Source organism: Canis lupus, chromosome 22, assembly GCF_048164855.1.
Source record: "Canis lupus baileyi chromosome 22, mCanLup2.hap1, whole genome shotgun sequence".
NCBI classification, from domain to species: Eukaryota; Metazoa; Chordata; class Mammalia; order Carnivora; family Canidae; genus Canis; species Canis lupus.
In genome coordinates, this window is record NC_132859.1 from 40,635,663 (window position 1) to 40,662,851 (window position 27,189).

Genomic DNA, 27,189 nt, shown 5'->3' on the forward strand with positions numbered 1-27,189 from the left:
AGTACAAAATAGAGAGGTTTTACGAGAGGTTACCCTAACTGGAGTATGCTAAGCCAAGTTCTCCTTATTACCTGGCTTTAGGCTTCAGCAATCAGGGGCCCTAGAGATATGTATGTGGTTTAATCCAAGCCAGCCTCTGGCTTCTCTTCCTTGCTCCTTAGTCAGCAATTATATTATCTGGCTGGGAGCTTCTAAAGTAGAATGCCTAATTAGCAGAGAGGCAAACTGGAAGCTGAAAAATAGCTTTCAAGGTGAAGTCTAGAATGTATGTTTCATCTGTTTTGGCCAGCATTCTTCTCTGAATAGGGCCTCTGTTTCTCTAACCCTTGAAGATGGTCAGCACCATTCTCTAATAATACAGCTTACTCTGGAATGTGGGCTATCATGATGAGAAGAGACTGGAAAGGGATTTGGGATAGTGGAATGAGAGGTATTGTAGCTATACAAAATTTTATGGGAAAACAAACCCAAGAAAACAAAAAAAATCTCCCACTTGGTTTACATTTTCCCAGTCCCAGAGTACTATCTTATAACACAAGGGGAAATCAGGTCTCCCAAGACTGCACCTCCAGACTACCCTCTGCTACTTTCTTAAGTTACCTTGGTGACCTCAAGGTGGACCATGACTTCTGAGGAAGAGAAATTCTGGGGTTGGCAATGTAACCGCATTGATATCTACATCAAATATGGCTTTCAATAAGGTAGACTTATGAAAGCAGTATTAATAAGTACTTACACATAGAAAGAATATATCCAGGAAGACACAACCAGTAATAGTGGCTGTCTCTGAGGAGGTAGATTAGGAGACAAGAGTGACAAGGAGATACACTTTTCACTGAACACCTTTTTAAACTATTTCAACTTTTTTTTTTTTTTACCATAAGCACATTATACCTACTCAGAAATAAATAGGTTTCCAAATTTGAAAAACTTAAAATACAGTATTGATCTTCAAGAACCATTTAGCTGGACTAACACACATAGACATTAGAAAAATATAAGACAGCACATAGTTAAATACCAATTTGGACAGTACTGATTACAAGTAGAAGAGGAAGGTCTGTTCATTTGAAGGAGCTGGGTCTTAGATGAGGAAGGAAATTTTTAGCCTAGGGAAAGTTGAGCAAATAAATTTGAGAAGAAGTAGAAATGTGCACAAATAGAGAACAGCAGACTCCGGAGTCAGATAGACCTACTTGAATCTCAATTCTATAACATGTTAGCTGAGTGACCTTGAATTAGTTTTATAACTTCTTTCAACCTCAGATCTCTCATTTGTAAAATGAGTATGAGTACCTACCTTAATAGGAGTAAGAAAAACTAAAGACTGTATGTGTGGTTAGCATAGTACCTGACAGGGTAGATACTCAACTAAAAGTTGCCTAGCATGAACATGGTTGAACAGGGAGACCAGTCTTACTAGAGTACAGGGTACCTGTTCAGAGAGGACAAGATAATACTGGCTATTAAAGTTATAACAAAGTGGACGATCACCTTGTTTTGTCTCTGGGGTTCCTATAGCATAAGAATTATAAACAAATATCACCGTTATGCATTCTCTAATGTTCAAGAAGGTGAGATATCTGACAATTACAAGGTTTCTCTCTAGCATGGCGCCGCTGGTGCTTAATCAAAACAGAATTCTGACTGAAGGCCTTCCCACAGTCATTACATTTATACGGCCTTTCCCCAGTATGGATTCTCTGATGTCGGATAAGGTGTGCCTTACAGATGAAGCTTTTCCCACAGTCAGTACATTCATGAGGCTTCTCCCCTGTGTGGACCCTCTGGTGCTGAGCAAGATCGGAGTTCCACATAAAGCCTTTCCCACAGTCCTTGCATTCATAAGGCTTCTCCCCAGTGTGGATTCTCTGATGTCGAAGTAGGGCTGGGTTCCGAGTAAAGCTTTTCCCACATTCCTTACATGTATATGGTTTTTCTCCAGTGTGGATTCGCTGGTGCTGTGTAAGGCTTGTGTTCTGACTAAAGCCCTTCCCACATTCCTTACATTCAAAGGGTTTCTCTCCAGTATGTATTCTCTGGTGCCGAATCAGGTTTGACTTCCAAACGAAGGCTTTAGCACATTCTTGACACACGTATGGTTTCACCCCTGTGTGAATTCTCTGATGTGCAATGCAATGTGATCTAAAACTGAAAGTCTTCCCACATTCCTTACATCCATAGACCTTCTCTCCATTATGAATTCTCTGATGTTGGTCAAAGTCTTCATTTTTATCAAAACACTTGCCGCATTCTTCACATATATAGAATACCTGCTCACTGAAAATTTTCTGATGTATACCAAGGGGGATATTAACACCAGTATTCTCTGAACTATCTTCGCCAGAGACCATCTCATCTTTGACAATCACTTCTATAATATCATTTGCGGTGTTCTCCAAACTTCTCCCATTGGAGTAGTCAGACCACCTCCCTAACCTGCTTTTTTCCTCCTCACAGGTTTTTCCAAACCAGAATTCCTGGGAGCCACACCACCGGGGTCCACTTGATAGCACCATGTGATCCTTTGCCTCCTCAAAACTTCCCTCCTTCAGAATAAAATCTTCTTTCTCACTCTTCAACACACCCTCTGAAAGAACAAATCAAAGCTGCAAATGTCATCATCACCCATGATAGAGCGAGTAAGGTCACCAAGTGGTACTAGTGTGTCCATTTCACTCCAAGTGTCACCCCTCGTGTCTCAGTGGCCCTGTCCTAGCGGGAAATGGCACAACAGGGCTAGCACACAGAAAGCAACCAAAAGGTATACCACAGAAAGGCAAAAACTCGACAGAGTCCCTGAGGGCTATGATTCCCAAGCACCAGGCCAAGCATAAGGGGAGCTCTCCCAAAACAGTTGAATTGAACCTCAGGGACACAAGTCAGAACTTCTTCTAGGTAGTCCTGGTTATAACATGAGAAGAACAGGCCAGGATTCAGGGCAAAGGACCTGTTCAGAAATAACGAATCCTTTGAGGCAAACCTGGGGAACCTAAACTTATCACACGCAGTGGAAAGCAACAAGGAGAATCTTCCTCATACTTGTCAATGCTAAATGGAAATGTCTTCTCATTCAATCCAGTCACCAGGTCCGCCATGAAAAGTGCTTCCCCAAACTACTTCAGATACAGTTGGGCAAAGACTGCCTGCTCTTTGTTCCCACAGTGCTTTATTCACATCTCTGTCATAGCATCACACTTTGCTGTAATTATACATTTATGTATAATGTCCTATTAGACTGTGAGCCCTTGCAAGATAGGGGCCATATAGTCCTTGCTTTCTGATTCCTAAAAACTAACAGAATGAATAAAATGCAGCACTTACTTTTAAAATATTGGTTGGCCATAGCAGCCAGTAGGTCATCTGTTCAGTTACAGCCTAAGACCCAAGACCCATTTGAATTTAATTAATCAGTGATGTTCAAATGAAAGCTGGAAGCTTGGGGTTTAACTTTCCTCTACATTAAATGGTTGACTTGGGGATTTTTAGAGAGTCGTTTATTTAGAACATAAATGCTAAAATGGAATCTTAATATTTTACAACAGAAAGACAGAGGAAAACATGTGCCTGAGAAGAAAGTGTTCATTTCCCTCACTTACCAGTACAGGTTAGGCTTGGACCCTCTCCTTGAAGTTTCAGGTTCAATGGTTCTTCCACCTGCTTAAAATGGGAGATCCCAGCAGGCTTTAGAAATGGATATCCTGCCAGGGTCAAGATATAAATAAAGGTGGCTCAGTCGGAGGAGTGGGGCCCGTTAGGAAAGGAGCAGAGATGGAAGCGCTAAGAGAGAATGAAGGTGGGTGGACAGATTGGTACATAGGCGACCTGACATTTGAGGAGGATAACAATATAGAGGACAGAAAACAGATGTACAGGGAAGTTGCAATTCCATCAGTTCCTCAAAATGTGAAAATGTTTCATTCATTTTAAATATCAAGAAGAAACAGGGGAGACTAAGGTCTCTTCTTCACTTCATCTAGGAGGCAAAAGCCAGTTCATATGGAAGAGAGTCAGGATGGGATGGAACTGCACAGAGTTGTTCCTGAGGCTATGTTGGGGAACCACAGTCTCTCAGCTTCCTTCCTGTCTATCCACCTTAGCTATTGCCTTCTCTTTCTACAGAGGCTCAATGGTGGGTCTATGGCATCCATTAGAAATGGACTCACAGCCTCACTCAGCCACTTCCAGAAGTCACTTCTTATTCTAATGACAGACCTCTAATTGCAAAATCCACTCTGATAAACTCTTCTTCAGGCTTAGTTAAGTCTGGCCTCCTTGTAACTCCCATCCAAAGCCTCCTGAGAAATGTACCAATTCCTCACCCTCCAAAAGACAACCTTTTATACTGCTGAAGTCAAGGACTGTGTCCCCTGATATTCTCTTAAGACAAAATGGACTTTGAAAAGAAAGTTTGCTGCAGGTCAGGCCATTAGGATTTTACTCAAGGAATAATTTAGCTGTTGGCTTTCTGCCTAGAGCAAAGATGGGAAGTTCCCTTGGTTGGTGGGAGAATAAGCACTGAGATCCTGAGAGAATGCAGAGGACGTTGTAGTTGTCTCCCTATATCCATCTACCACGACCACCAACCCCACCCCACCACCCGACCATTATGGAGTAGCCATGCCCTTTGGAGGGGAGTGATTTCAACTCCAGTTCCTAATGCAGCCCTCACTAGTCTAAGCCAAGCAGGTTAAACTATCCCACTTACTCCATGAGAGACAGTGTCAGAAGTTGGCAGTCCAAGCCAAGACAATCAGTGCACACAATTTCCCTGGCCATAGTCATTGGTTTAGAGTTGGCATCAGACTTAAGACGGTACATTACAAAGGCCTGAGGAAGGCATCCCATATTTTTCTCCCGAGGTATAAAGAAGCAGAGCCTTGGTTACAACTACTAATCATCTTACCACCACAGGAGGAGCCAGACTGTAGACAAAGCCAACATACAAAGAAATAGAAAAAAGCAAAGACTGAAACTCTGATCAAACTGTACCTGCAACTCTACCTCTGAACTTTCAACTTCCAGGAAACAGTAAATTCTTTTTTTGTTTCAGCTAGTTTGAACTGGGTTGTTACTTGTAATCGAGAATATCCTAATATGAAAAGACTGCCAGACACAGCAAGGAACTGTGAGAATGGGGAAGTTGGAGGCACAGCTCAAGTTCCACTGTGCCTACAGGAGAGTTCCTGTAGGAAGAAGATAGAATGGGGTCAGGGGGGCCACAGGGGACATAGTTGCCCCTAGGAAATTAGGAACAGGAAAGCCTTGTATTGGGCAAAGGAATGCCAGAAATCCCTGAACTGGAACTATATGATTCAGGGTTATTGAGACTTCTTGATTACTAATGATAAAGATGGCTGAGATACCCCAAAGGGCAGTCAGAATCTGGAGGACTATAAGCAGGCTGGGAATGCAGAAAGGCCACCTAAGTGTGTAAACAGAAAAGTCAGGGAGTACAGATAAGAACAGTAGAAATGGGGAAGAGACAAAATAGGTGAATGAAGAAGAGCCAGAGTGAATAACAGACTCAAGAAGATGGAAAATCATGGGAACACAGGAAAAAAAAAAAAAAAAAGGAATCCCACTGATGTCTACAGCACTAGGTTAAGAGAACATATACCTATTACATTTTAAAGACCAAGACAAGGGAACTGGCCAGATGACCGGCATGTGTCCTCACTCACCTGAGGAGATGCCCCTCGGGCCCTCTCCATCCAGAGCTCCCTGAGGAGCCTTGCACCAGGGTGCTTCCCCTCGCTCCAGCTGGGAAATCAGAGCCGGTTTGGGAAATGGAAATGCTGCTTAAGGGGAAGGAAATGGGACAGGCAAGTGAGTGGGGTGACATAGAGCGATCCCAGAGCTCTTCCCAGGCTTTGTCTTTAGGGGTGGGGTGGAAAGAAGGGAATGAACTAGGGAGAGCAAGAAAAGGAAGTCCAGGTGAAGGAACAGGAGACCCAGGGGAGTGGGGCCAGGAGACTTACAAAGGTCAGGAATAGGAGTAAGAGGTGCTCAATGACAATTTCAGTGAGCGAATAGATGATTCCACTCATTGAGATTGAGCTTTCTTATTCTCTTCCTCCCTTGGAGCTCTCAAGTTTAGACAGCTGCATAAGGAGGCTCGGTATTGGGCTGGGTCTCCCATAGGGAGAAAGTGGGAAACTGAGAGCTTGGTGAGGCACCAAGAATCTGCTCTCTTCCTTCTCTACCCATGGCACAGGGGTCAGGAGTTAGGCAGCTCTCACCCTGAGGCAATAAAGTCTGTTTCAAGGCCTGAATTTATTTATACCTGGACTTCCCACTTCCCAGCAACCACTGAGGCTGAGTCATTTGAATCCAAGGGCCTGAGGTTCCCACTCAGATGAGGGTTATCAAAGACTCCTGAGCTTCTGAGGAAGAAGGAACCAGGAAACTCTGAAGGGCAGAAGCAGAGTCCAAAAGGAAAGACCCTTACCCAGGGCAGCCACAGCCCCATAATTCTCCAGCATCACGTCCCTGTACAGGACCCTCTGAGCAGGGGCCAGGCCGGTCCATTCGTTCTCAGAGAAGTAGATGGCCACATCCTCGAAGGTCACTGACTCCTGAAACAACATGTGTTTAAATGCCCTAGGACAATCCCAGACCCAGGCCTGGAGTAAGGGGCAGACCAGGCACTAAGAGGTACTGGAGGGCGTGCCAGTTGAGTTTCTGGATTCTGAATGTCTAAGAGAACCCTCAGCAGATTTGTACCCCGCACTTCCAAAGATATAGAGGATCAGCCATCGATTTCTCATGGCTCTTCATCTTAACTTCCCAACATCCTCTCATCTTTTTCATGAGTCTCTACAAGTTTTCCCTCTTTATCCTTATGCCCAAAACAACTATCCTTGCTCCAGGAGCCATCCTTTCCCCGCAGTGGGCCCTCTGTCTGAGGTCACCAACCCTTGATAACAAGTTCAACTATCATCTATCGAGTCCAGGACAAGCACTTGACATATATTACTTGGTGTATGCCTCACAGCCTCTGAGGAGGGCATTAGATTCATTTTATAGAAGAAGAAATTGAGGTTCAGAGATTTACTGCTCCCAAAGTTACAGAACGGAGACAGAATCCAGGGCTGTCTGCCTCCTCTGGCTCTTCTTTACTGTGCCACGCTGCCTTCGGTCCTCACTCTTGCCACCCCTGCTGTCCCTGTGTGAGATTCTTTCCCTTCTCTCCCTCCTCCTCACTGTCACCAGCCACAGGGGAAGCTAAGGGCACCTCAGTACACTCAGGCTGCCCTGGAGGCCGGACTCCAAAGGGCAGATCCAAACTCTGACTTTACTCCCTGCACTCTGCCACTCCCACACACTCTCTGAGATGCCCCACCCTACTCTTTCTTCCCAGCTTCCCAGTCTTAATGTCCGCTTTTCCTGTACCTCTGGGAGCCCAAGCTTCTGCCCTTTCTCTTTCCTTTTTCCTTAAGAAACACAAACAGTGCTAATGTAGAGCCAACAAGACTTCTACTTCCCAGCCACTAATCAGTCCTTGCCCTACAATGTCCCCACAGCGACTTACCCAGCACCCCAGGGGCTCAAAGACTTTGGCTTGACTTGCACCTCAAAACGTCCAAATCCTCTGCACCGCAGACGATTCCATTCACTATTCAGAGACCCAGCTTACCTGCCAAGAATCATCTCTTGTACCACCACCCTCATCCCCTATCCTGTCACCATCCTGTTAGAAACCCAAACCCTTGCCTTGCCCCAATGGGTGTCCTTGCACCTGCAGCTCCCCCTGCCTGGAGATCCAGCGCCTCCCTCCTGCGCCGGCAAAGTCTGATTCATCTCAAGACCCACCTCGGACATAACCAGCTCTGCAAAAACCAGTGACCTGGAAAAGCTGGACGTTCGTCGCGGCGCACAGGGCTCTGTGAACACCTCTGCGCCCGCGCTTGGCTCCTGCCTGCGCAGCTGCACGTGCGCTTCCCCTGCCGGCGCAGGTCTGGGGGGTGTCGAACTCATTCTGCTGCCTGCCCGCTCCTCCGGCCCCTGCACTCGGGGCTGCACCCCGGCTCCCCGGCCGCCGCCCGGGCCCCGCCGCCCCTCCTGCGGGCCTAGAGCCCGGGGCAGAGCCGAGCCAGCTCGGCGGCGCCGGCCCCGCACTCACCGGGCGCGCCCGGGCCGGCGCGGGCTGTCCCGGCTGCAGCTCGAGCGCAGGGCCGCAGGGGGCCCCGCTCGCCAGGGCCGCGGCCGCCGTGGCCCGGGCCGCCCCCCGGGAGGCGAGTGCGCGCCAGGCCCGCCCGGGGGCCGCCCGGGTCGGGCAGGGGCGCTCCGGGCCGGGGGGGTCTGCCCCAGGGGCCCCGCCAGCCCCACGCCGGCCCCCCTCGGCCCCGCGCGGGAGAGGCGCAGGCGGCTGCACTCCGGCCACTCCGGCTTCTCTAGGACGGCGGAGGGCGCCACGTCTCTGTGGTCCTCCTTTCTGGACGGGAAAAGAAACCGGGAGCGAAGGGCGCGTCCCGCTCCCGCACAGACACCCACTGCCTCGGGCGCCGCTGCGGGATGCGGGCGAGCGGGCCGCTGGGGAGAAGACTCCCAGGGAATCCCTTCCCAGCCCCCCTCTCCCCCTGGCCACCCTCCTCTGCCGCACTGCACTGGTGGGATGGATGGATGGATGCCGATGCGGAAGAGCACGGACTTCTGACATGCCTGCTCCTAGATCTCCATCCCCTTACTGGGTTCCACCTTCCCAGACAGCAGCTAAGGGCCTTCATCATTGTGGTGCTTCTAATATCCACCCAACACCTAGCACCTCTTATGGCCGTTTCTTTAAGTGCCAAGGAATACTTGTTGAATAAAGGAATGAATAAAGGTTGAACCTTTTTTCCCCCTTTTATTTATTTGACAGAGAGAAAACAAGCTCACGCACAAGCAGGGAGGGCAAGAGGCAAAGCGAGAAGGAGAAGTAGGCTCCTCGCTGAGTGGAGAGCCTGAGGTGGGGCTCGATGCCAGGGCCCCAGGATCATGACCTGAACCCAAGGCAGACGCTTAACCGACTGAGCCAACCAGGCTCCCTGTGAACCAGTATTTCAGTGGAAGAAAGTAAGGCCCAGAGAGAGGAAATGGCTTACCTAACATCACATAGCATGTTGAGAAGTTAAACCTTTAAGCAAAATTGTAGAAATAGAAGAAGACCACCAAAATAAGAACAAGAAAGGCTATTCATTCAGAGCTTACTATAAGCAAAGGCGTTCAACCACCATCACTTGCATTTGGTATAGACTCTAAATCAGGTACAGAAGTATAAAGCTTTATAGTTAAAAAAGGAGGGGCAGGGAAAGAGACTTCAGGTGTGCTCTGATTGGAGATTGTTGGCATGGGGGAGCTAACTAGAAGCAAAGCATCTTCTGTGAGTGGTTGGGGGAGTATATTAAGCAAATTCTGGCTATTTGGGGCTGATTGCTACAGGGTTTATTTTGGCTTCCTGGACTGGTTGCTACGGATAGTAGTTTGACCTCCTAGACTGGTTACTGCAGATAATGGGTTGGCTTTCTGGACCCTAGATTGGTTGCTGCAGACTGTGGATCAGAGTTCTATTTTTCTATATGGTCTGGCCATTTTCCATTTGTATATATAGTCTTTTGGGGTGAACAAAGTAGGAAGATGTCTGCTTCAATGAAATTCCAGCCCAGAGGCCCAGATTCCTTTTAGAAACCCAGGGACTGAGAGCTTACAGATATCATACCCGTGAAAAATCACAGAACAAAGGAGACCTCAGATGAGCTCCCTGATTTGTTTGCTTGTTTGTTTTTAAGAGGATACTGGAGAAGTTCATAAATGGACACTAGTTAATAGTCTGTGAGCATTGAGTAGGCAGCAGTGAGTCTTACCCTGGGAAAGGTCATTAAGAAGGATGGGCACACAACAAATGCTCCCATGATTTTTAGTGACAAGATAGAGAAAACTGGACTCAGTGCAAAATAATTATGGGAGTTTGAGCTCATAACAAGGACCTCTCAGAACCTGATTATTAAGTCATGCTCCACCAGAAGGAAGGTCTCTTGTGGTTCGGATCAGTGTTCTGGTTCAAAACTAAAGAGGAGAGAGAGAGTCTATTTTCATCCACATAGTTTTACTCTTTCCATTGTTCTTCCTGTTAAACACATAGCAGCAGACAAGGTCAAGGCCATATCCTAACTGACTTGACCAGTAAAGTACAATAAGCCACTTTTAGATTTATACAATGTTTTACTTAAGTAAACAGCAAAAGGAAGAGTATCCAAATATGTCAAATATTTGACATATGTCAAATATGTCAGTCCCCAGATCCTTGTTCCAGGCACCAAAAACAAGGACATCAAAACAAAAGGGGGTTCAGTCGCTGTAACATCCTTGGTGAGGAGCTGATTTTAGACTACAGTTAAACAGTGTTACACTCTGCAGTTATACCCAGAAACCCTCCTACCTCTTCAGAATCTGAGAGGCAATGAGAAATGGTCTAATGACTGCCTCCCACAAGAGAGAGGGAAGGGAGTGGGAGATAAGCTTGAAGGTCTCTAAAGCTCCTCTCATCCTCTCATGTTATAGAAGGATCACAGGTTGATCTGCCATGAGTCAGAGTAGCTGTAGTTCAAGATTTTGACTGCATGGCTTATATATGTGTAAACCTATGAGGGCACCATTGTGGAGCCATTCCCCTATAACTAGACCTCCCAACTTTTTACACATAAAAATTCTCAGGAATATGAGCCACCACATAGGTCATCAGATACTCTAATTGGTTGTATTGACAGGGGCTTGGGTCAAATACATTCCTTGTATCTTAGGCAAAATCAGACAAAAGTGCCCATGATAGTGACATACAATAGTATAACCAGACCCACTGCAGATTGAACCATAGTCAGGCTCCTCATCCAGAGCCAATCTAGCTAATTATGTCAGTAGTCCAAGTGAGGCAAGAGGTACTGGCAATGGCACATAACCCACATAAACTGGACAGCAAAAAATCCAGGGCAGTACAATTGTCCATTATCAATCATGCTAGAGAATTTAAAACAATCAGTGGGCTATGAAAAATGTACAAGGAGTCCAACAATAACAAGATGAGGCTAAAGGGAATAATTTCAATGTCCAGGAAGTTAATCTTATTCTGTTGTTTCTTGCAGAGACTGTTTCTTTCTGGAGTCAGTGGCTGTTGGAAGGATTCCAAGAGTTTTTAAATTGAGATTATTTATTGGCCAGTTGTAAAATTGAGGGTGGTAAGGGAAGCCTGGATTGTTGCTCAGATATACTATAGACAAAAGCTAAGAAGTCCCTCCCTCTGCCCCTGACTTCCCAGGGTCTAATCCTTACCAAGGACTATCCGGATTGTTCCTCTCCTTCCACAGCTAGTGTCTCACCTTATATCCAGTCCTCTCCATGTCTAACCCACACCATATGCTTAGACTCACCCCTGGTTAGTTCAGAAGCTCCTCTCTTCTATAATTTAGAACATCTTAGAATATCTCCTACCCTCTGACATGTGAGCCATGCCAAGACCGCCTTAGTTTTCAACCTCATAATTCATGATCATTATACTCATTATTTATAATTTCCCAAATCCAGCAAGCATGGCTGGGATGAGTTTCAGTCTCCTAGCCCTCAGCTCTTTTTTCCTACTTGCAAATTCTAGTAGTCCAGTTTTCCAGAGATAGGTATAGAAGGGAAAAAATAGAGTGATAAGGGTTAATTATACGGTTTGGGTTTCCTGCAGCCAGTTAGGGTCTTCTCCCACTCCTGAACCTCATAATTAGACATTATAACTTAAATGAGAGGTACACTTTAAGGTAATTATCACATTTGGAGCCCAAGTGAATTATCTTAATTTGTACACCACTAAGAGCTTAGGCTTGGTTGTCCAATGATCTTTTCCAGTTTTTAAGAGTTCACTCTCTCTCTTAATAGCACTTCCTTCTTGGGGAATGATACAGGTCACAAAAGGTCCAGCTAATGTCCCAGCTAACTGTCCACTGTTGGTACTTTCAGCTATAAAAATCGCACTATTATCTTATTGTGCGTCTTAGGGAAAGCTAAATATGTAACGTAGGTCATCTAAGAATTCTTAAGTAGTATTGTTGACATATGCTGTGTGGAAGATGGTAGTGCCATATCCTGAAAAGGTGTCCATTGTAGTCCATGCCTAGCAGCATTCTCCATATAAAGGTAGGATATCAACGCAGTCTATTTGCTAGGATTCACCAGGCCTAGTTCCCCTACTTATGCACTCCAGTTTCCTTTGCTACTTAACTGTCACATTTGTCATATACACTTATTTCTGTATTGATGTTCCAAGAATCCTGCTTTTACTATTTCTTTTTTGTTTGTAGAACTTCCTTCAGCCATCACTTTAGAATAGGTGTGCTAATGACAATTGCCCTTAATTTTCCTTCATTTAATAACATACTGATTTTACTTTCATTTCTAAAGGATATTTTTATTGGCATAGGATTCTTGAATTGGTAGTTCCTTTTTTTCCCATCACTTGATAAACTTTGTGCCACTTGCAAATGACTTTCATGGTTTCTTTTTTTTTTTGTATATTTTTTTTTTATTGAAGTTCGATTTGCCAACATATAACACCCAATACTCAAACCATCAGGTGCCCCCCTCAGTGCCCGTCACCCAGTCACCCCGTCACCCCGCCCACATCCCCTTCCACTACCCCTTGTTCGTTTCCCAGAGTTAGGAGTCTCTCATGTTTTGTCACCCTCACTGATATTTTCACTCCTTTCCCCTTTATTCCCTTTCACTATTTTTTATATTCCCCAAATGAATGAGACCATATAATGTTTGTCCTTCTCCAATTGACTTATTTCACTCAGCATAATACCTTGGTTTCTGATAAGAAATCCATGATCATTTCAGTTGTTTCTCTATAGGTGATACGCTGTTTCTCTCTAGTTGCTTTCAAAACATTTTCCTTGTCGTTAGATATTTGAAGTTTGTTTACACTGTGTCTGGACTTGAATTTCTTTGGGTTTATCCTGTTAGGCGTTTGTACAGCTAATTTTAAGAAAATCCAATCTACCTATTTTTCTTTTGTTGCTTGTGATTTTGATGTCATATACACAAAATTGTTGCCAAATCCAGTGTCATAAAGATTTTCTTGAATGTTTTCTTCAAAGAGTTTCATAGTTTTAGATCTTAAGTTTTCGATACACTCTAATTTTTATATGTAGTATAAGATAATTCTTTTGAATGTGATATTCAGTTTTCCCACCGCCACTTTTTGCAATGGCTTCCTTTCCCTCTTGGTCTTGACAACCTTATTGAAAATCAATTGACCATATAAGTGAGCGTTATTTCTGGACTCTATTCTATTCCTTTGGTCTATGTCTGTCCTTATGCTACTACCATGATTTATTTACTGTAGGTTTGAGTGGCCCCCTCCCCAATTTATTCTTTTTCAAGATTGTTTTGCCTCTTTGGGGCTCCATGCAATTCCATATGAATTTGAGGATCAGCTTTTCCAATACTGTGAAAAAAGCTGTTAGCCTGTTAATAAGGATTTTGTTGAATCTATAGATCACTTTGGGTAGCTGAGGATAACTTTGGTTATCCTCTTAACAATCCTTCCTACCCATGAATATGGAATCTCTTTCCATTTGTATAAGCCTAATTTCTTTCAGCAGTGTATTGTATTTTCAACCTGCAAGTCTTTCACCAACTTGGCTAGATGTTTTTCCCCTCAGTATTTAATTCTTTTAGATGCTATTGTAAATGGGATTGTGTTCTTAATTTCCTTTTTTGAATTGTTCACTGCTAGTGTATAGAAACACAGCTAATTTTTATGTTGAACTTGTACCCTGCAATTCTGCTGAATTTATTAACGCTAGTAGTTCTCTTGTGGAACCTTTTGGATTTTATCTATATAGGATCATGTCATTTGCAAATAGAGATAGTTATCTCTCCCTTTCCAATTTGGATCTTTTCATTTTTTTCTTATCTAATAGCTCTGGCTAGAACTTCCAGTACACTGTTGAATAGTAGCAGTGAAAGTGGGCATCCTTGTCCCAGACCTTCTGATTTTAAAGGGAAACTCTCCAGTCTTTCACCATTGAGTATATTAGCTATAGGCTTTTCATAAATACCCTTTGTCATATTAAGGAACTCTCTATTTCAGTTTTCTAAAGGTCTTTATTATGAAAGGATGTTCAATTTTGTCAAATGCATTTTCTGCATCGATTGAGATGATCATGTAGGTTTTTTTTCATTCTATTATTATATTCTGTGTCCAGTTACCCTTATATTTCTGATATACACCCCACTTGGATATGGTGTATTATCCTTTTAATATGTTATTGGATTTGACTTGCTAACATTTTGTTGAGTATTTTTGCATCTATATTCATAAGGGATACTGGCCTGAAATTTTCTTTCAGGTGATGTTCTTATCTAACTTTGGTATTATGGTACTACTGATAGTAGATTGACTCTTGATCTTGGGGCTGTGGGTTTGAGCCCCACATTGGGGATAGAGATTACTAAAAAAAATAAACCAAATAATAAATATTTGGTAGAATTCACCAGTGAAGCCATCTGGTTTAGGACTTCTCTTTGCTGGGAGGTTCTTAATTAGTGATTTAATCTCTTTACTTATTATATGTCTGTTGAGATTTTCTATTTCTTCTTGAATCAGTTTAGGTAATTTATATTTCATGGCATTTGTCCATTTCTAGGTTATCTAATTTGATGTACAATTATTGACAGTGTTGACATACAATTATTCAAAGTGTTCTTTTATAATCCTTTGTATCTCTATAAGGTCAATAGTTATGTTTCCATTTCCATTTCTGACTTTATTTGCATCTTCTTTCCTTTTTTCCTAGTCAATCTAGCTAAAGTTTTGTCAATTTTGTTGAATTTTTCAAAAAACCAATTTTGCTTTCACTGATTTTTTTCTATTCTCTATTTCATTTATCTCTGCTCTAATCTTTACACTTTCCTTCCTTCTGCTAGTGTTGGGTTTGGCTTGTTCTTGTTTTCTAATTCCTTAAGGTGTAAACCTAGGCTTTTGAGATTCTTTTTTTTTTAATATTTTATTTGTTTATTCATGAGAGACACATATAGAGAAGCAGAGACACAGGCAGAAGAAGCAGGCCCCCTGCAGGGAGCCCAATGTGGGACTTGATCCCGGGACTCCAGGATCACGCCCTGGGCCAAAGGCAGGCACTAAACTGCTGAGCCACCCAGGCGTCCCGAGATTCTTTTTTAATGAAAGCATTTACAGCTATAATTTTCGTCTGAACACTGCTTTCACTATATACCATAAGTTTTGATATGTTGACTTTAATTTTCATCCATTGCAGAGTGTTTTCTAATTCCTCTTGTGATTTCTTCTTTGAAGAGGAAGTGTTAGGAAACTTGCATGCAGAGTCTTTCATACTCCATGTGTGTCTTTTTCCCTTATGATCTGGCTATATATCCTTAGTACACCATTGTAATAAATCTTAGCCATGAGTACAACCATAAACTGCATCTCATTAGTTCTTCTAGGGAATCTTTGAATGTGAGAGTGGTCTTGGGGATCCTCCACAGATTGATACGAGGATTAGATTGCTTAATAATACATACAAAGCATTTAGCATAAGACTTGGCTTATGGTAAATTCTCATAATAAGAATAGTGATGATTATAGTGACAATGAGGATGACCAGCACAGAGCCATGAACAGGATAGGTGCTCAAGGTCAATCAATCCAATTCCATCCTATCCCTCCATCCTCGCCCACTGTACGTCCTCAAATGCACAGCCCACGTACCTTTATAATGGCATCTCATTGCTGGCAAGTACAAGTTTAGCTTCCTGAACAGCAGGAATAATACAGCAGATTATTAAGGCCCAGAGAGGTAAACTGAAATGTCCTGGGTCATGTCACGAATTGGTGACAAAGTTGAAACAAGAATTCAGGTTTGCCCTTTAACTTCAATACTGACTTCAGTGTCACCTGGTATATGTGATGTAGACTAGGAGTAAAAGAATTAACCTGGGGCTAGGCTGTCAAGAACCCGGTTGCCATGGAGATAGAACCTTGAAAAACTAGGAAGGAAAAGAAGCCATAGATAAGTCCAGCCCTAAATTAGATGAGAAAATTATTTGCTCTAAAGGCAGAAAGAAGCAATTTCTCCCCTGCATCTCCATTTTGACAATCCTCTTGTTGACTTGTGGGGGGTGAGGCAGTGGACAGGAGGTGGCAGGCACCTAAGGCAGCCGTCAATGGCATCCAGCATTAGGACAATGCGCAAACAAGATGCAGGGGATGGCCGGTACACCTAGACTACAGAACCCCAAAGGAGAGCCTCGATATAGAAACCACAGCAGCTAAACGGAACCCTCCAAACGATGGGCAGCTGCTCAAAATTCTGAGCCATATATATAATGAGAAGACACCAGACGGGACCAGACACCTGCCTGGGCCGTCTAGAGGACCCAAAGCAAGGCCCACCAGCGTTGCCCACTATGGACTGTGCACATGAAGCCTGCAAGGAAGGGGCACAAAAACTGTTTAAGGACAGCCGAAACAGTGCTCCTGCTAGGCCTAGGAGGTGCGAACTTTCAGGAACACGGGGCGTGGTGGCTACTGGGCTCAGCGCTCACTGGCAGCAGCGGAGTGGCAGTGAAGGAGGCAGCCCTCCCCAGCCCCAGCGCCAGCCCCAGCCCCAGCCCCAGCCCTCACAGACCCACTGACACACTGCACCTCGGCGCGAAGCCCAGCCGACCGGCGGACAGAGGGCGCCTCGGCACCGAGGACCGCCCGCAGCACCTGCCCCGAGACGCCTTCGCGGAGGCCGCGGGGGCGGAAGTGCGTCACCGCCCTTCCAACCCTGGAGCCCGCGCACGCTCTAGCACGCCCGGAGGCCGTCCGAGCGTCTCGTTGGTCCTTCCAAACCTCAGCCCCGCTGCGCGGCTCTGCGCCCCCCTACTGCGGAGCTGCGGCGTGCTCCGGCTCTCCCGGGGCTCGCTCGGGGTCGCTGGCCCCCGGCCCCTCGGGAGGGTTGGCTGGGCAGCCGCACAGGCCGACTTCCCTGGAGCAAGCTAGCCCCGCCCCAAGAGCCAGTAAGGACTGCCCCTGCATCGGGCCGCCCCTCTGTGGCTCCAGGTGGACTGGCCCAGCTGGCGTGGCCGGAGTTCTCTGCAGCGGATGGGTCAAAGCTCGAGTTCGCGCTGAGCCTGCAAGAGGCTGAGCTGTGCTGAAAACTTCCTCCTCCTCTGAGCCCTCCAGGCACACAGGCCTCAGAGTGCACGTGCACCCCATTCCTTGGAACCGCCGCCACATGCCTTGAGTAGCACATCCCACACGCTCCCCGACCTCCAGGTCAAGCGCCCCCGATAGATATACACAGCGCGCGTTGACCTGGCTCTGTCTTCTTCCAGGCCTCCACCTACTGACCACCTAATCAGTGTGGCCTTCCTGACTCCCCACCCCACTTCCCGCTCCCGCTTACACGGTTGTGATTATATACTTCTTTGGGCAGGGATTTATTTTGTTGTTGTTGTTGTTGTTTTTAATAAATTGATTTTTTATTGGTGTTCAATTTACCAACATACAGAATAACACCCAGTGCTCATCCCGTCAAGTGTCCCCCTCAGTACCCGTCACCCATTGACACCCCCCCCCCCCCCGCCCTCCTCCCCTTCCACCACTCCTAGTTCATTTCCCAGAGTTAGGAGTCTTTATGGGCAGGGATTTAATATATTTTCCTCTTCCTTAGACCATAAAATCCAAGAGGACAGGGACCACCGTGTCTATCTCATTCAAGGTTGGTGATAGCAGAAATTCTGGCAGTAAGTGCCCAGTAAATATCTGTTGAATGGATAGTTGGGGCTGTTCCAAGGAAGGAGGGAATGAATAAATATAAGTGAGAATGAATGTAAGATGGTGCTGCAATCCATTAACAGTTGGGGAACAAAATTCAGCTCATGGAAATTGCCCACAATTTCTGACCGCAGATTCTAAGGCTGGGGAGAGTTGATGCTGAGTACTTGCTGTGTTTGCTCTAAGCAACCAGAGAGGACTTACTGGAGACAGAGTGTGCACACTTCCAGCTACCTGCAGAAGGGAGCTGCACTCAAGGCAGAGGGAATTCACTCAAGAGAGCATGTGGAAATCTGAGGAAACAAAGTCCCTGTTTGTGGGCCACTTAGGAAGTTAAAGAGTAACCTTGGGGTTATCAGAACTGGTTGAATTGAGTCTGAACCTCACCATATTGCAACAATGGTCTTAGAGTAAATAGCACAGCCTTCTGTTTCTTGGGCCTGCTGGAAGGGAGCTGGCCTGACACCTCACAGAAGGTCCCCAGTAAATGGTCAGCTCACCTCATTGAAGCCAGGACAGCTGTAAGAGAAAGTCTCCCACTGCATTCTGAACTTACATCCTTATTACGAAATAGAGCAATTGGTTTGAAGTCCTTATCATCTCTGACATTTCGTATTTGCAAGATTCCGAATCGATCCTTCTTGCAGGAGAACTTGTGCAAGCCCACCAGGCCATTGGGAGGGCCCCAAGCCCCAGGCTCAGGGACTGAAGTCTGAAAATCTGCTCAAAGAGTCATCTGTCTGGGAGGGTCTATGAGTCGTTTAAAGATGAGGAAGGGAGAGAGATGAAACTTAATACGTGACTGGTGCATTTCTGCTGAATAAGCTAGTAAATTAATAAATAAATGAATGCATGAGAAAATAAGGGTGTGAATGGTTAATAAATCATGGGGGTAGAGTGGGATCAAAGAAAGCTTTGTAGACTTCATGCTGGAGCTGAGTCTGAAAAGATCAGAGCAAAGCATAAAGCTGGTGAGGGGACTGTGCCCATAGCTAGAGGCTTCTTTCTGGGCTTCCTTCTGGTACCACCCACTCCTCCCACATGACCAGGTTGCAGCAAGTGCTATATCTAAGAGAACATTTTGCTCCCAGGTACTGTCTCAACAGGGTTACGTAATACAACTTCCAGCCACAGGGCAAGGTTCAGGTGGACAGACCTTTTCATCCCCAACTTGTCCAAAGCCTCTCAGAAACTCTCTGACACACAGAGAGCAGTGTGTCCAGAGCTCAACCTGGAAGAGCACAGCCATGGTGTTCTGGGGTCTGGTGCTGGGAGCCCTGCTGGTGGTCACTACGGGGTGCCTGTATTTGCTTGGGGTGCTCCGGCAACGCAGGCCCCAGGAGCCCCCTCTGGATAAGGGCTCCATCCCCTGGCTGGGCCATGCCATGGCTTTCCGGAAGAATATGTTTGAATTCCTGAAGCACATGTGGGCCAAGCATGGAGATGTGTTCACAGTGCAGCTCGGAGGCCAGTACTTCACCTTTGTCATGGACCCCCTGTCCTTTGGCCCCATCCTCAAGGATGCACAGAGAAAACTAGACTTTGTGAAGTATGCAGAAAAACTGGTGCTAAAGGTATTTGGATACCACTCGGGGCAGGGAGACTACCGGATGATACACTCTGCCAGCACCAAATACCTCATGGGGGATGGCTTGGAGGATCTCAACAAAACCATGCTAGACAGCCTGTCCTTGGTTATGCTAGGACCCACAGGCCAGAGTCTGGATTCTAGCTGCTGGCATGAAGACGGCCTCTTCCACTTCTGCTACAATGTCTTGTTCAAGGCTGGCTACCTGAGCTTATTCGGCTATACCAAGGACCAGGAGCAGGACCTGAGACAGGCAGAGGAATTATTTGTTCAGTTCCGTAAGTTTGACCGCTTGTTCCCCAGATTTGTGTATTCCTTGCTGGGGCCCCGGGAGTGGCGAGAAGTGGGCCGGCTCCAGCGTCTCTTCCACAAGGCACTCTCTGTGAAGCGCAACTTGGAAAAGAATGGCATAAGCCGCTGGATATCCTACATGCTTCAGTATCTGAGGGAGCGGGGAGTAGCCCCGGCCATGCAAGACAAGTTCAACTTCATGATGCTCTGGGCCTCCCAGGGGAACACGGGCCCGACCTCCTTCTGGGCCCTCTTGTTCCTCCTAAAGCACCCGGAAGCCTTGCAGGCTGTGAGAGAGGAGGCCACCCAAGTCCTAGGGGAGGCCAGGCTGAAGGCCAGGCAGTCCTTTGACTTCAAGGTCAGCACCCTGCACCACACGCCAGTGCTGGACAGTGTGATGGAGGAGACTCTGCGGCTGGGGGCTGCACCCACCCTCCTCAGGGTGGTGCACAATGACCATATCCTGAAGATGGCCAGTGGACAGGAGTACCTGCTTCGAAGTGGAGATATCGTGGCCCTCTTCCCCTATCTTTCAGTGCACATGGATCCTGACATCCACCCGGAACCCACCACCTTCAAGTATGATCGTTTCCTCAACCCCAATGGTAGCCGAAAAGTGGACTTCTACAAGGCAGGCAAGAAGATCCACCACTATACCATGCCGTGGGGCTCAGGTGTCTCCATCTGCCCTGGGAGGTTCTTGGCCACCAATGAGATGAAGCTCTTTGTCCTGCTCATGGTCACATACTTTGACCTGGAGCTGGTGGACCCCAACACACCTGTGCCACCTGTGGATCCCCAGCGATGGGGCTTTGGCACCACACAGCCCAGCCACGAGGTGCGCTTCCGCTACCGCCTGCGACCTACCAGCTGAGCTCTGCCATGGTGGCTGCAAGCCTGGCCTCAAGACCTCCCCTGGGGGTCTCTACCTCCTCTCGCCCCTCTGAAGCCCCACCCTTCCCTCGGGTTCTCTGGTATCTCCTACCTCTGTCCTGGTTGCCTTCCTTGCTCTCTGGCTTTCCTCTTGCTACCTGGTAGGCTTATCCGTCTCTCCTGAAAACACCATCTCTCAGAGTGGGTTCTGCAGAACCTTCCTCTCATGCAAAGTGCAGACAGAGGAAGGGAAAGTATCTGTGGGAAACTTAGTTTGGGAAATAATGCGTATCTTGACAAGTCCTGCAGTACGGAAACTGGTTATTGTGAGTAACACAGTGTCTTGCAAATGTTACCCTCCACTCTCCTACCTCACTTTATTGTTTTCCTCTATGCTTATTCCACATCCTGTGGAATTCAAGTCCATCCAAAGGAACACAAGGCAATCCACGTGTGTAATTTTTAATTTTCTAGCTGACCCATTTTTTTAAAAAATAAAAGGAAACAGGCGAAGTTCATGTTTATAATATATTTAACTTAGACCAATATATCTAAAAGATTAGCATTTCAGTATGTCATCAATATAAGAATAGTTGTGAAATATTTTTACAGTTCTCTTTTCTGTGTTGCCTGCAAATTCTGGTGTGTACTTTTTCCCCTAGCAGCCTTTCTCACTTCAGACCAGGTGTATTCTAAGTGCTCAACAGCCGTCTGGGGCTAGTGGCTCCCGAACTGGATAGAGCAGGTCTAGAGACATGTTGCCTTTCACATAGGAGTTATCCAAGGCCCCTCCTCAATGCCCTGGTCTCCCCTCCAAGCGCCCACCCCACGTCAACTACTCCTCTGGTTTCTGCAACCACTGCTGAGCTTGGAACCCGTTCCTACAATGCAGACCCTCAGCCTCCCAACCGGGGTCCCACAGCCCCTCTGACTCAGTTTGGCTCATGCAGAACTCAGCATCTGTTCCTCACCTCTGCCCTAAACCACCCCCTTCTCTGGATTTCTCTGCCTGTCTCTGCTCAGGACACCACCACCTGCACTATCCCCCAAGACAGATATGGAGGAGACACCCTCACTTCCTTCCCTGCTCTCACCCATTTGTAGTCAGGCCCCAGTCTGTTCCTTCAAGCCCTGGTGGTGCCTTTGAAACTGTCACGTTTTCCCCACCCCCACTGCCTTTCTTAAAGCTCAGCACCCCGCATCTCCCCACACCAGGCCTGCCGGGTCCTCTCTTTACCCTGACCTTTCTCCAAACCTTTCAACTCTGATTGTCACTCTTTCACTTTTCGGGCCCCCCATCCTTCCACACCTAACATTTAAATTTTGCCACCATCGGTCCTTAAATTTTCAATCCAGTGCAATTTACGATCTATAAAGTACAGTTGCTTGCTTCTACAGCCAACCCCGGGGCTGGCTTCTCCTGGAAGTTTTCCTGGATCTCACCCCTTCCATCCTCTGGCCAGAAATGGACTCCATCCCCTGAGGCTACCCTAGCATAGTTTGTGTCATAGCACATCTGTTATGTGTCATTGCTTTCTATGTCCTGCTCTCTTTATCTTTCCCCCTCCCCCAGACTGGAGCTCATAGGACTTGGTATCTTATTACTTCATCTCTGACCCCCAATTCCCCAAACAGAGATTAAATGACAGAAAATTGACTCCGTCTCGGCCACTTTACTTCTTGTCCTCAAATCATTTCCTTCCCCTCCCTGGCCTCACTCAGCTTTCTGGCATATGAAATGGAGACAATCTCATTGCCAGGCATACTTTCCAGGGCTGGGGGTGAGTGAGAGGGTGTTGTTGCCAGAGCCCAGTTGGCTGATGGCATGGCCCAGACAGGAGGGGCAATGGCTGTGGGAGTGGGCATAGGGAGGCCAAGCAGCATAGAACCCCTGCGAGGATGCCCAGTGGGGCTTCTCTCTTACTCACCTATCCCTCACCTATTACTATCCTCTTCTATTATTTTGAGGCTGGTTGTTCTGCTCAGAGTTTTTCCAGGATAACAGGTCGTTAGAGCAGCTCAAACACGGGACTAGAGATAGGTGTCTGTCTCCACTTGCTATGTGACTCTGGGCCAGAGCCTGCCTTCTGTGAATCTATTTACTCCAAAATGATGCTGGAGCCAGGATATCCCACCATATTCTACAAGGGGCCAGGAGCAAAAGAAAACTCACATGGGGAGTCCAGAAGAGGAAGAAGGGGACTGAGAGGCTAGGAGCCACCATGGGGAGCTTACCAATGACCTCTCCACATAGCCAGGCCCTGTGCCAGAGCAGGTATTGGGTTCAGGGCAAAGATACAGGGCCTTGACATACTCCTGGGCCCTGCGCAGACCTAGGTGCTGCATCCTCTCATTTTCCCCATGGTCAAAGAAATCTGGGCCAGGGGCCTAACCTGAGGGCCCAAATCCATTGAGTCAAGACCAAGAAGTCTCAACCGAGAGTGACTTCATGTAGATTTCCCAAGAACCTCATGTTTGAGGGTATGCCCGGGACCAAGGGAACCTTCAGTGGGTCCGGTTGAGGTGAATACAAGTATACCATCCCACAGTCATGGATATCCACCATAACAACGGGCCTCCCAGGAAGACATGACCACTCAGGGTTAGAGTGTGCACACAGAAGCCAATGCCCACCTGTGGGCAAGGGTGGGGCCCATGTCACCTGTAGTCCTATGCCCTCTGCATGGGGACAGGACACACTCTCTACAAGAGCCAACCTTTCTTACCTTCCAGGGGCCTTGAGGCAGTAGGAAATCTGAAACCCCCAAGGATACAACTAGTCACTACATGTTCTGACACAGCAGTTCTGATCCCCAAATCCTCATTTCTGTACCAATTTTTTTTTCTCTCTCAAAGAAAAGCCCACTATGTGTATTCTCTGAGGATAGCTAATAACAAAGCAAGATCAGGGATGACATGCCAATGGTGTAATTGCAGGCACCTGGGAAAGAAAAGAGGTTTTTGTTTTGGTTTGGTTTGGCTTTTCTTTTTTCATAGGTAGTAACAGCTGTAAACACTCAAACCATACTTCACAGGGTAGAGAGCGGGCAGCCCTGCTCCCAGGCAGAGCCATGCCTGTCCTTCTCCCGGGGTCAGCCAGGAGAAAAGTCCATCTTGCCTCAGGATATGAGGAACAAGAGAATCCTGGGAGCTTTCTTGGAAAGGTCTGAGCAGTGCAGCCAGGGAGCCAGGCATTTGGGCAGATGGAGAGCAGCAGGAGAAACCAACGTCCAGGCTGGGGAAGTAAGGTCAGGATGAAGGCAGCCCTGGCCTGGCCTGGGCTGTGAGAGCCCACCTCCGAATTCACTTCCTGATCAGTCCCTTCTGTGATAGAAGTGAGAGCCCTCAATATGGCATCTGCAGTAAACGGCAACTAGGACAGTGAGAGGGATCAATGGGTGACCTGTGGCAGCCCTTCTCCTCTCCCTTGGGCATATGCTTTGGGGCCCTTCTTATATACCTGCTGTTTGCAGACAGCACATTCCCACACTTACACAGCTACAGAAAGACACATAGGAACACACAGAAAACCCATGGGCACATGCCAAGACCCATGTGGACACAGTGACATGTTCATGTCAGACCTACATACATAACCATATGTCCTATGCACAGCCCACAGAGCAAAACAGACACATGTACACAGACTACACACACACACACGCACCAGTGCTGGGGACGAGCCTTACCAGGTGTGTCCCTTGGCTGGCATACCTCATGCCATTCCATCTGTGCATCATGGATACAAAGTCAGAGACCCTGGGTACCTAAGACCCTGTTGGTTCAGTCGGGCTGCTCTATGGGCAGAACTTAAGTCCCTTATGAGGCAGATTTCAGAAGCCCTAAAATAGAACCCTATCCACCACATCCTCAAACAAATCACCACCTTCAGTGGGCAGGGCAGACGTTAACCACAGGGGACATGAAGAGGAAAGCACCCAGGCAGGGCATATCAGCCAGGAATCCTTAGATTACAAGTTACAAAGCATTACCACCTAAACTTTAAAGGAATATATTGGTTCATGTAACCGTCAAGTCCAGGACTGGGATGATCTTCAGCCATGCCTAGATTCTGGGGCTTGAACAGACCCTCAGGGTCTGCTCACTTACTGTGCTATTACCTCACCCTCTGAAGTTCAAGTTGATGAAGGAGGACCCCAGACCACACATCTTCTTGGCTTTAGTCTCATGCCTCTGCTCTAGCATGTTTTAATTGCCACATTTCACAAGCTCTTCCTGGGTCCTGTGCCCATCCTAAATGAATCACTGCCAGGGAAAGGTAAGGCTGTAATTGGCTCAAGTCCTGTGCTCTACTCAACTTCTATCCAATGCAGAGGGCAGAGTGACCAAGGAGTGGCTTCCCAGAGCAAGTAGAATTTTGTTATAAAAAAAAGGATGAAGGGACAGCTGGCTGAAAAATGATCCCTGTTACACAAGAGAGTGGCAAGTGCAAAACATAAAGGTGGGAAGGTGCAAGAAACAAGGGGTTCCTGGTGTCCAGGAAATGAAAAGTAATGAAGGAGTATAAGAGTAAGCTGGTGTATGGTACTTGTGAAAGACCTTGGAGTCTGGACAAAGACCTTGGGCTTTGCATAGACCCCAGGGACCCCTGAAGGCTCCAGAGAGAGCATGGGAAGCAGAGAGAAGATGATCCTCTCAAACTGCTAGGAACATGTGTTCACTCTGCCTCCCACCTGCTATCTCTCATGCTCCTGGAAAGTTCCCCATGTGGGGCACTTCCAGCCCCTCCCACTGGCCAGACCCTTGGAGCCACCATCAATGCTGTGACATTAAACAATATTGCAACAATATTTCCCCAGCTGAGCTCCAGGGAAGGGAGCAGACTGGTGGGTGGCAAGCCTTGGGCTACTCTGAGGATGATGGAAGTGACAGCTGAGGGGGATGTGATCATTCTGGCTGGTGGATGTAGATTAGATGACAGGAGTGCATGACAGCAAGCATAGAGGTCAGTTGGGAAACTACTCTAGCAATTCACTCAAGAGAGTATGGTTTCCTAGAAGGCAATAAAGAAAGAGGAAGAAGGAGGCAGGAGTAAGCAAATGTCGCTTATGGTGGAGAACTGAGAGCTGACCATGGGGTGTGGCAACATGGTCTCTGAGGCCTTTGGAGAGAGGACTTTGGGTGGATGCCCAACTGAGTGAACTAGGTCCCAGCCATTCTCACCAGACCATGGTATGGACACTCAGGCTTAATTTTTTCCCATATCATTCTTGTTGGGGGAGTGTTCAGCCTGCCTCTCCCCAAGGTTATTCATGTTGGTCATTTCTTCTTGAGCAGTAAGACTGGTACTCTCAGAACAGCTGGACAGCGGGGCCTGTGCAGGGCAAGGTGTCTGGTGCCGCCTGAGCACAGTGACGAGGAAAGCCTTCAGGTACTGGCGGAAGTGGCGGCTGGAGAAAGCATAAAGAATGGGGGTGAAGCAGCAGTGAAGGAAGGCAATGCTCTCTGTCACCTGCATTGCATAGTCCAGGTGTCGGGCAACCTTGCATTCCCCAAAGACTTGGAGGTCCAGCAGTGAGTGCAGAAACAAGGTGAGGTTGTATGGGAACCACAGCACAAAGAACGCCACCACGAGGGCTACGACTATCCTTAGAGCCCGGCCCTGACCTGGGGGCCTCAGCCTGACCAGCACAGAGCCAATGCGGGAGTAGAAGAAGATCATGACAAGGAGTGGAAGGAGAAACCCCAGGAAGTTCTGCTGGAAACGGAGGAAGAGCTTCCAGATGGTCGCATGACCCCCAAAATCTGCATAGCAGTTCCACACACCCATGGGGTTTTCATGTGTCCGCACAAAAACCATGTCGGGGATGGAGACAGCCAGGGCCATAGCCCATACCATGGCAGCCAGGAGCAGGCTTTTGGCCCGGGTTCTCAGCCTGTGGTGAGGCTGAGCATGGACGATCTCCAGGTATTTGTCCAGGCTCATGCAGCTAATGAAGAAGATGCCACTGTAGAAGTTGATGGTATAGAGGGTGCTCACCATCTTGCACAAGAAATTCCCAAAGACCCAATGCCAGGCCATGGAGATGCCCCAGAAAGGCAGTGTCACCACAAACAGGAGGTTGGAGATGGCCAGGTTCAGCAGATAGACTTCAGTCATCCGCCTGCGAGGTATATACCGAAGCAAGACCACTAGAAGAAGGAGGTTCCCGCCCAAACCCAGCACAAAGATCAGGCTGTAGAAGATTGGCAGGAAGATCCTGCCAAAGGCCAGCACTTCGTCCTTCCTGCAGAGCATGAAGGCTACCTGGTCCAGGTAATACTCATAGTCGTAGAAGGAGCTGCTGTTCTCAGAACTGGCGACCTCAGTGGTCGGCGGCAGAGGGGAGGCAGTGGGGGCCATGCTGGGAGGACACGCTCAGTTCCGGAGCTCTGTGGACCACAGTACAGTGGAAAAGAAAAAAGATGAAACCAGGCATTCTCTACCATTCTCCAAACCCACTTTTGCTACTGCTCTGGAAGGCCCAACAGACTCTTCACATCGACATCAGTACCTGTAGGCTAGCAAGGAAGAGCACAGGTGTGGGGACCCTAAGCCTACCACTTATAGCTCTCACCTGGATGGGTGGCTAACCTCAGGTGTTTTCATAGTATCACTTCTTTCATT

At 47.1% G+C, this 27,189-nt stretch overlaps 3 protein-coding genes across 18 annotated transcripts in view; 1 reads left to right on the forward strand and 2 right to left on the reverse strand.

Annotated features, from left to right (window-relative positions):
- Nucleotides 1-844: 844 nt before the first annotated feature.
- ZNF662 (zinc finger protein 662) lies at nucleotides 845-16,708 on the reverse strand. 9 transcript variants are annotated; one of them, XM_072793139.1, is made up of 6 exons: nucleotides 8,126-8,140; nucleotides 7,535-7,639; nucleotides 6,452-6,578; nucleotides 5,685-5,801; nucleotides 3,600-3,701; nucleotides 845-2,590 (listed from the first exon to the last, which is right to left on the reverse strand). In XM_072793139.1, the coding sequence occupies exons 3-6, from the start codon at nucleotides 6,483-6,485 to the stop codon at nucleotides 1,560-1,562; spliced, it is 1,284 nt and encodes a 427-aa protein (XP_072649240.1). In that variant the 5' UTR covers nucleotides 6,486-6,578; nucleotides 7,535-7,639; nucleotides 8,126-8,140; the 3' UTR covers nucleotides 845-1,559. The 9 variants fall into 9 exon arrangements, with proteins under 9 accessions (XP_072649240.1, XP_072649239.1, XP_072649243.1 ...); XM_072793138.1 differs by lacking the exon at nucleotides 8,126-8,140 and adding an exon at nucleotides 7,816-7,941; XM_072793142.1 differs by lacking the exons at nucleotides 7,535-7,639; nucleotides 8,126-8,140 and adding an exon at nucleotides 16,691-16,708.
- Nucleotides 16,709-18,935: 2,227 nt separating this feature from the next.
- Nucleotides 18,936-22,218, forward strand: CYP8B1 (cytochrome P450 family 8 subfamily B member 1). Its single transcript, XM_072793166.1, has one exon. It carries the CDS (start codon nucleotides 19,057-19,059, stop codon nucleotides 20,560-20,562), a length of 1,506 nt encoding a protein of 501 aa, XP_072649267.1. The 5' UTR covers nucleotides 18,936-19,056; the 3' UTR covers nucleotides 20,563-22,218.
- Nucleotides 21,076-27,189, reverse strand: part of ACKR2 (atypical chemokine receptor 2) — a 62,838-nt gene continuing 56,724 nt past the window's right edge. For all 8 annotated transcript variants that reach the window (XM_072793168.1, XM_072793172.1, XM_072793175.1 and 5 more), the window contains one exon: nucleotides 21,076-26,954. In XM_072793168.1, coding sequence (XP_072649269.1) covers nucleotides 25,771-26,925 — 1,155 coding nt within the window. In that variant the 5' untranslated portion in view covers nucleotides 26,926-26,954 and the 3' untranslated portion in view covers nucleotides 21,076-25,770. The remainder of the gene's footprint in view (nucleotides 26,955-27,189) is intronic.

Bases quoted from the DNA above. Each gene is read 5' to 3' on its own strand.
- CYP8B1 (XM_072793166.1), top strand. From the start codon at position 19,057: ATGGTGTTCTGGGGTCTGGTGCTGGGAGCCCTGCTGGTGGTCACTACG.
- ZNF662 (XM_072793135.1), bottom strand. From the start codon at position 7,980: ATGAGTTCGACACCCCCCAGACCTGCGCCGGCAGGGGAAGCGCACGTG. The intron at 6,579-7,815 runs GTGGGTCTTGAG...ATGTTGTTTCAG, and splicing joins CAGAGCTGGTTATGTCCGAG to GAGTCAGTGACCTTCGAGGA. The intron at 5,802-6,451 runs GTAAGGGTCTTT...CTTCCCCTTAAG, and splicing joins TGGGGCTGTGGCTGCCCTGG to CAGCATTTCCATTTCCCAAA.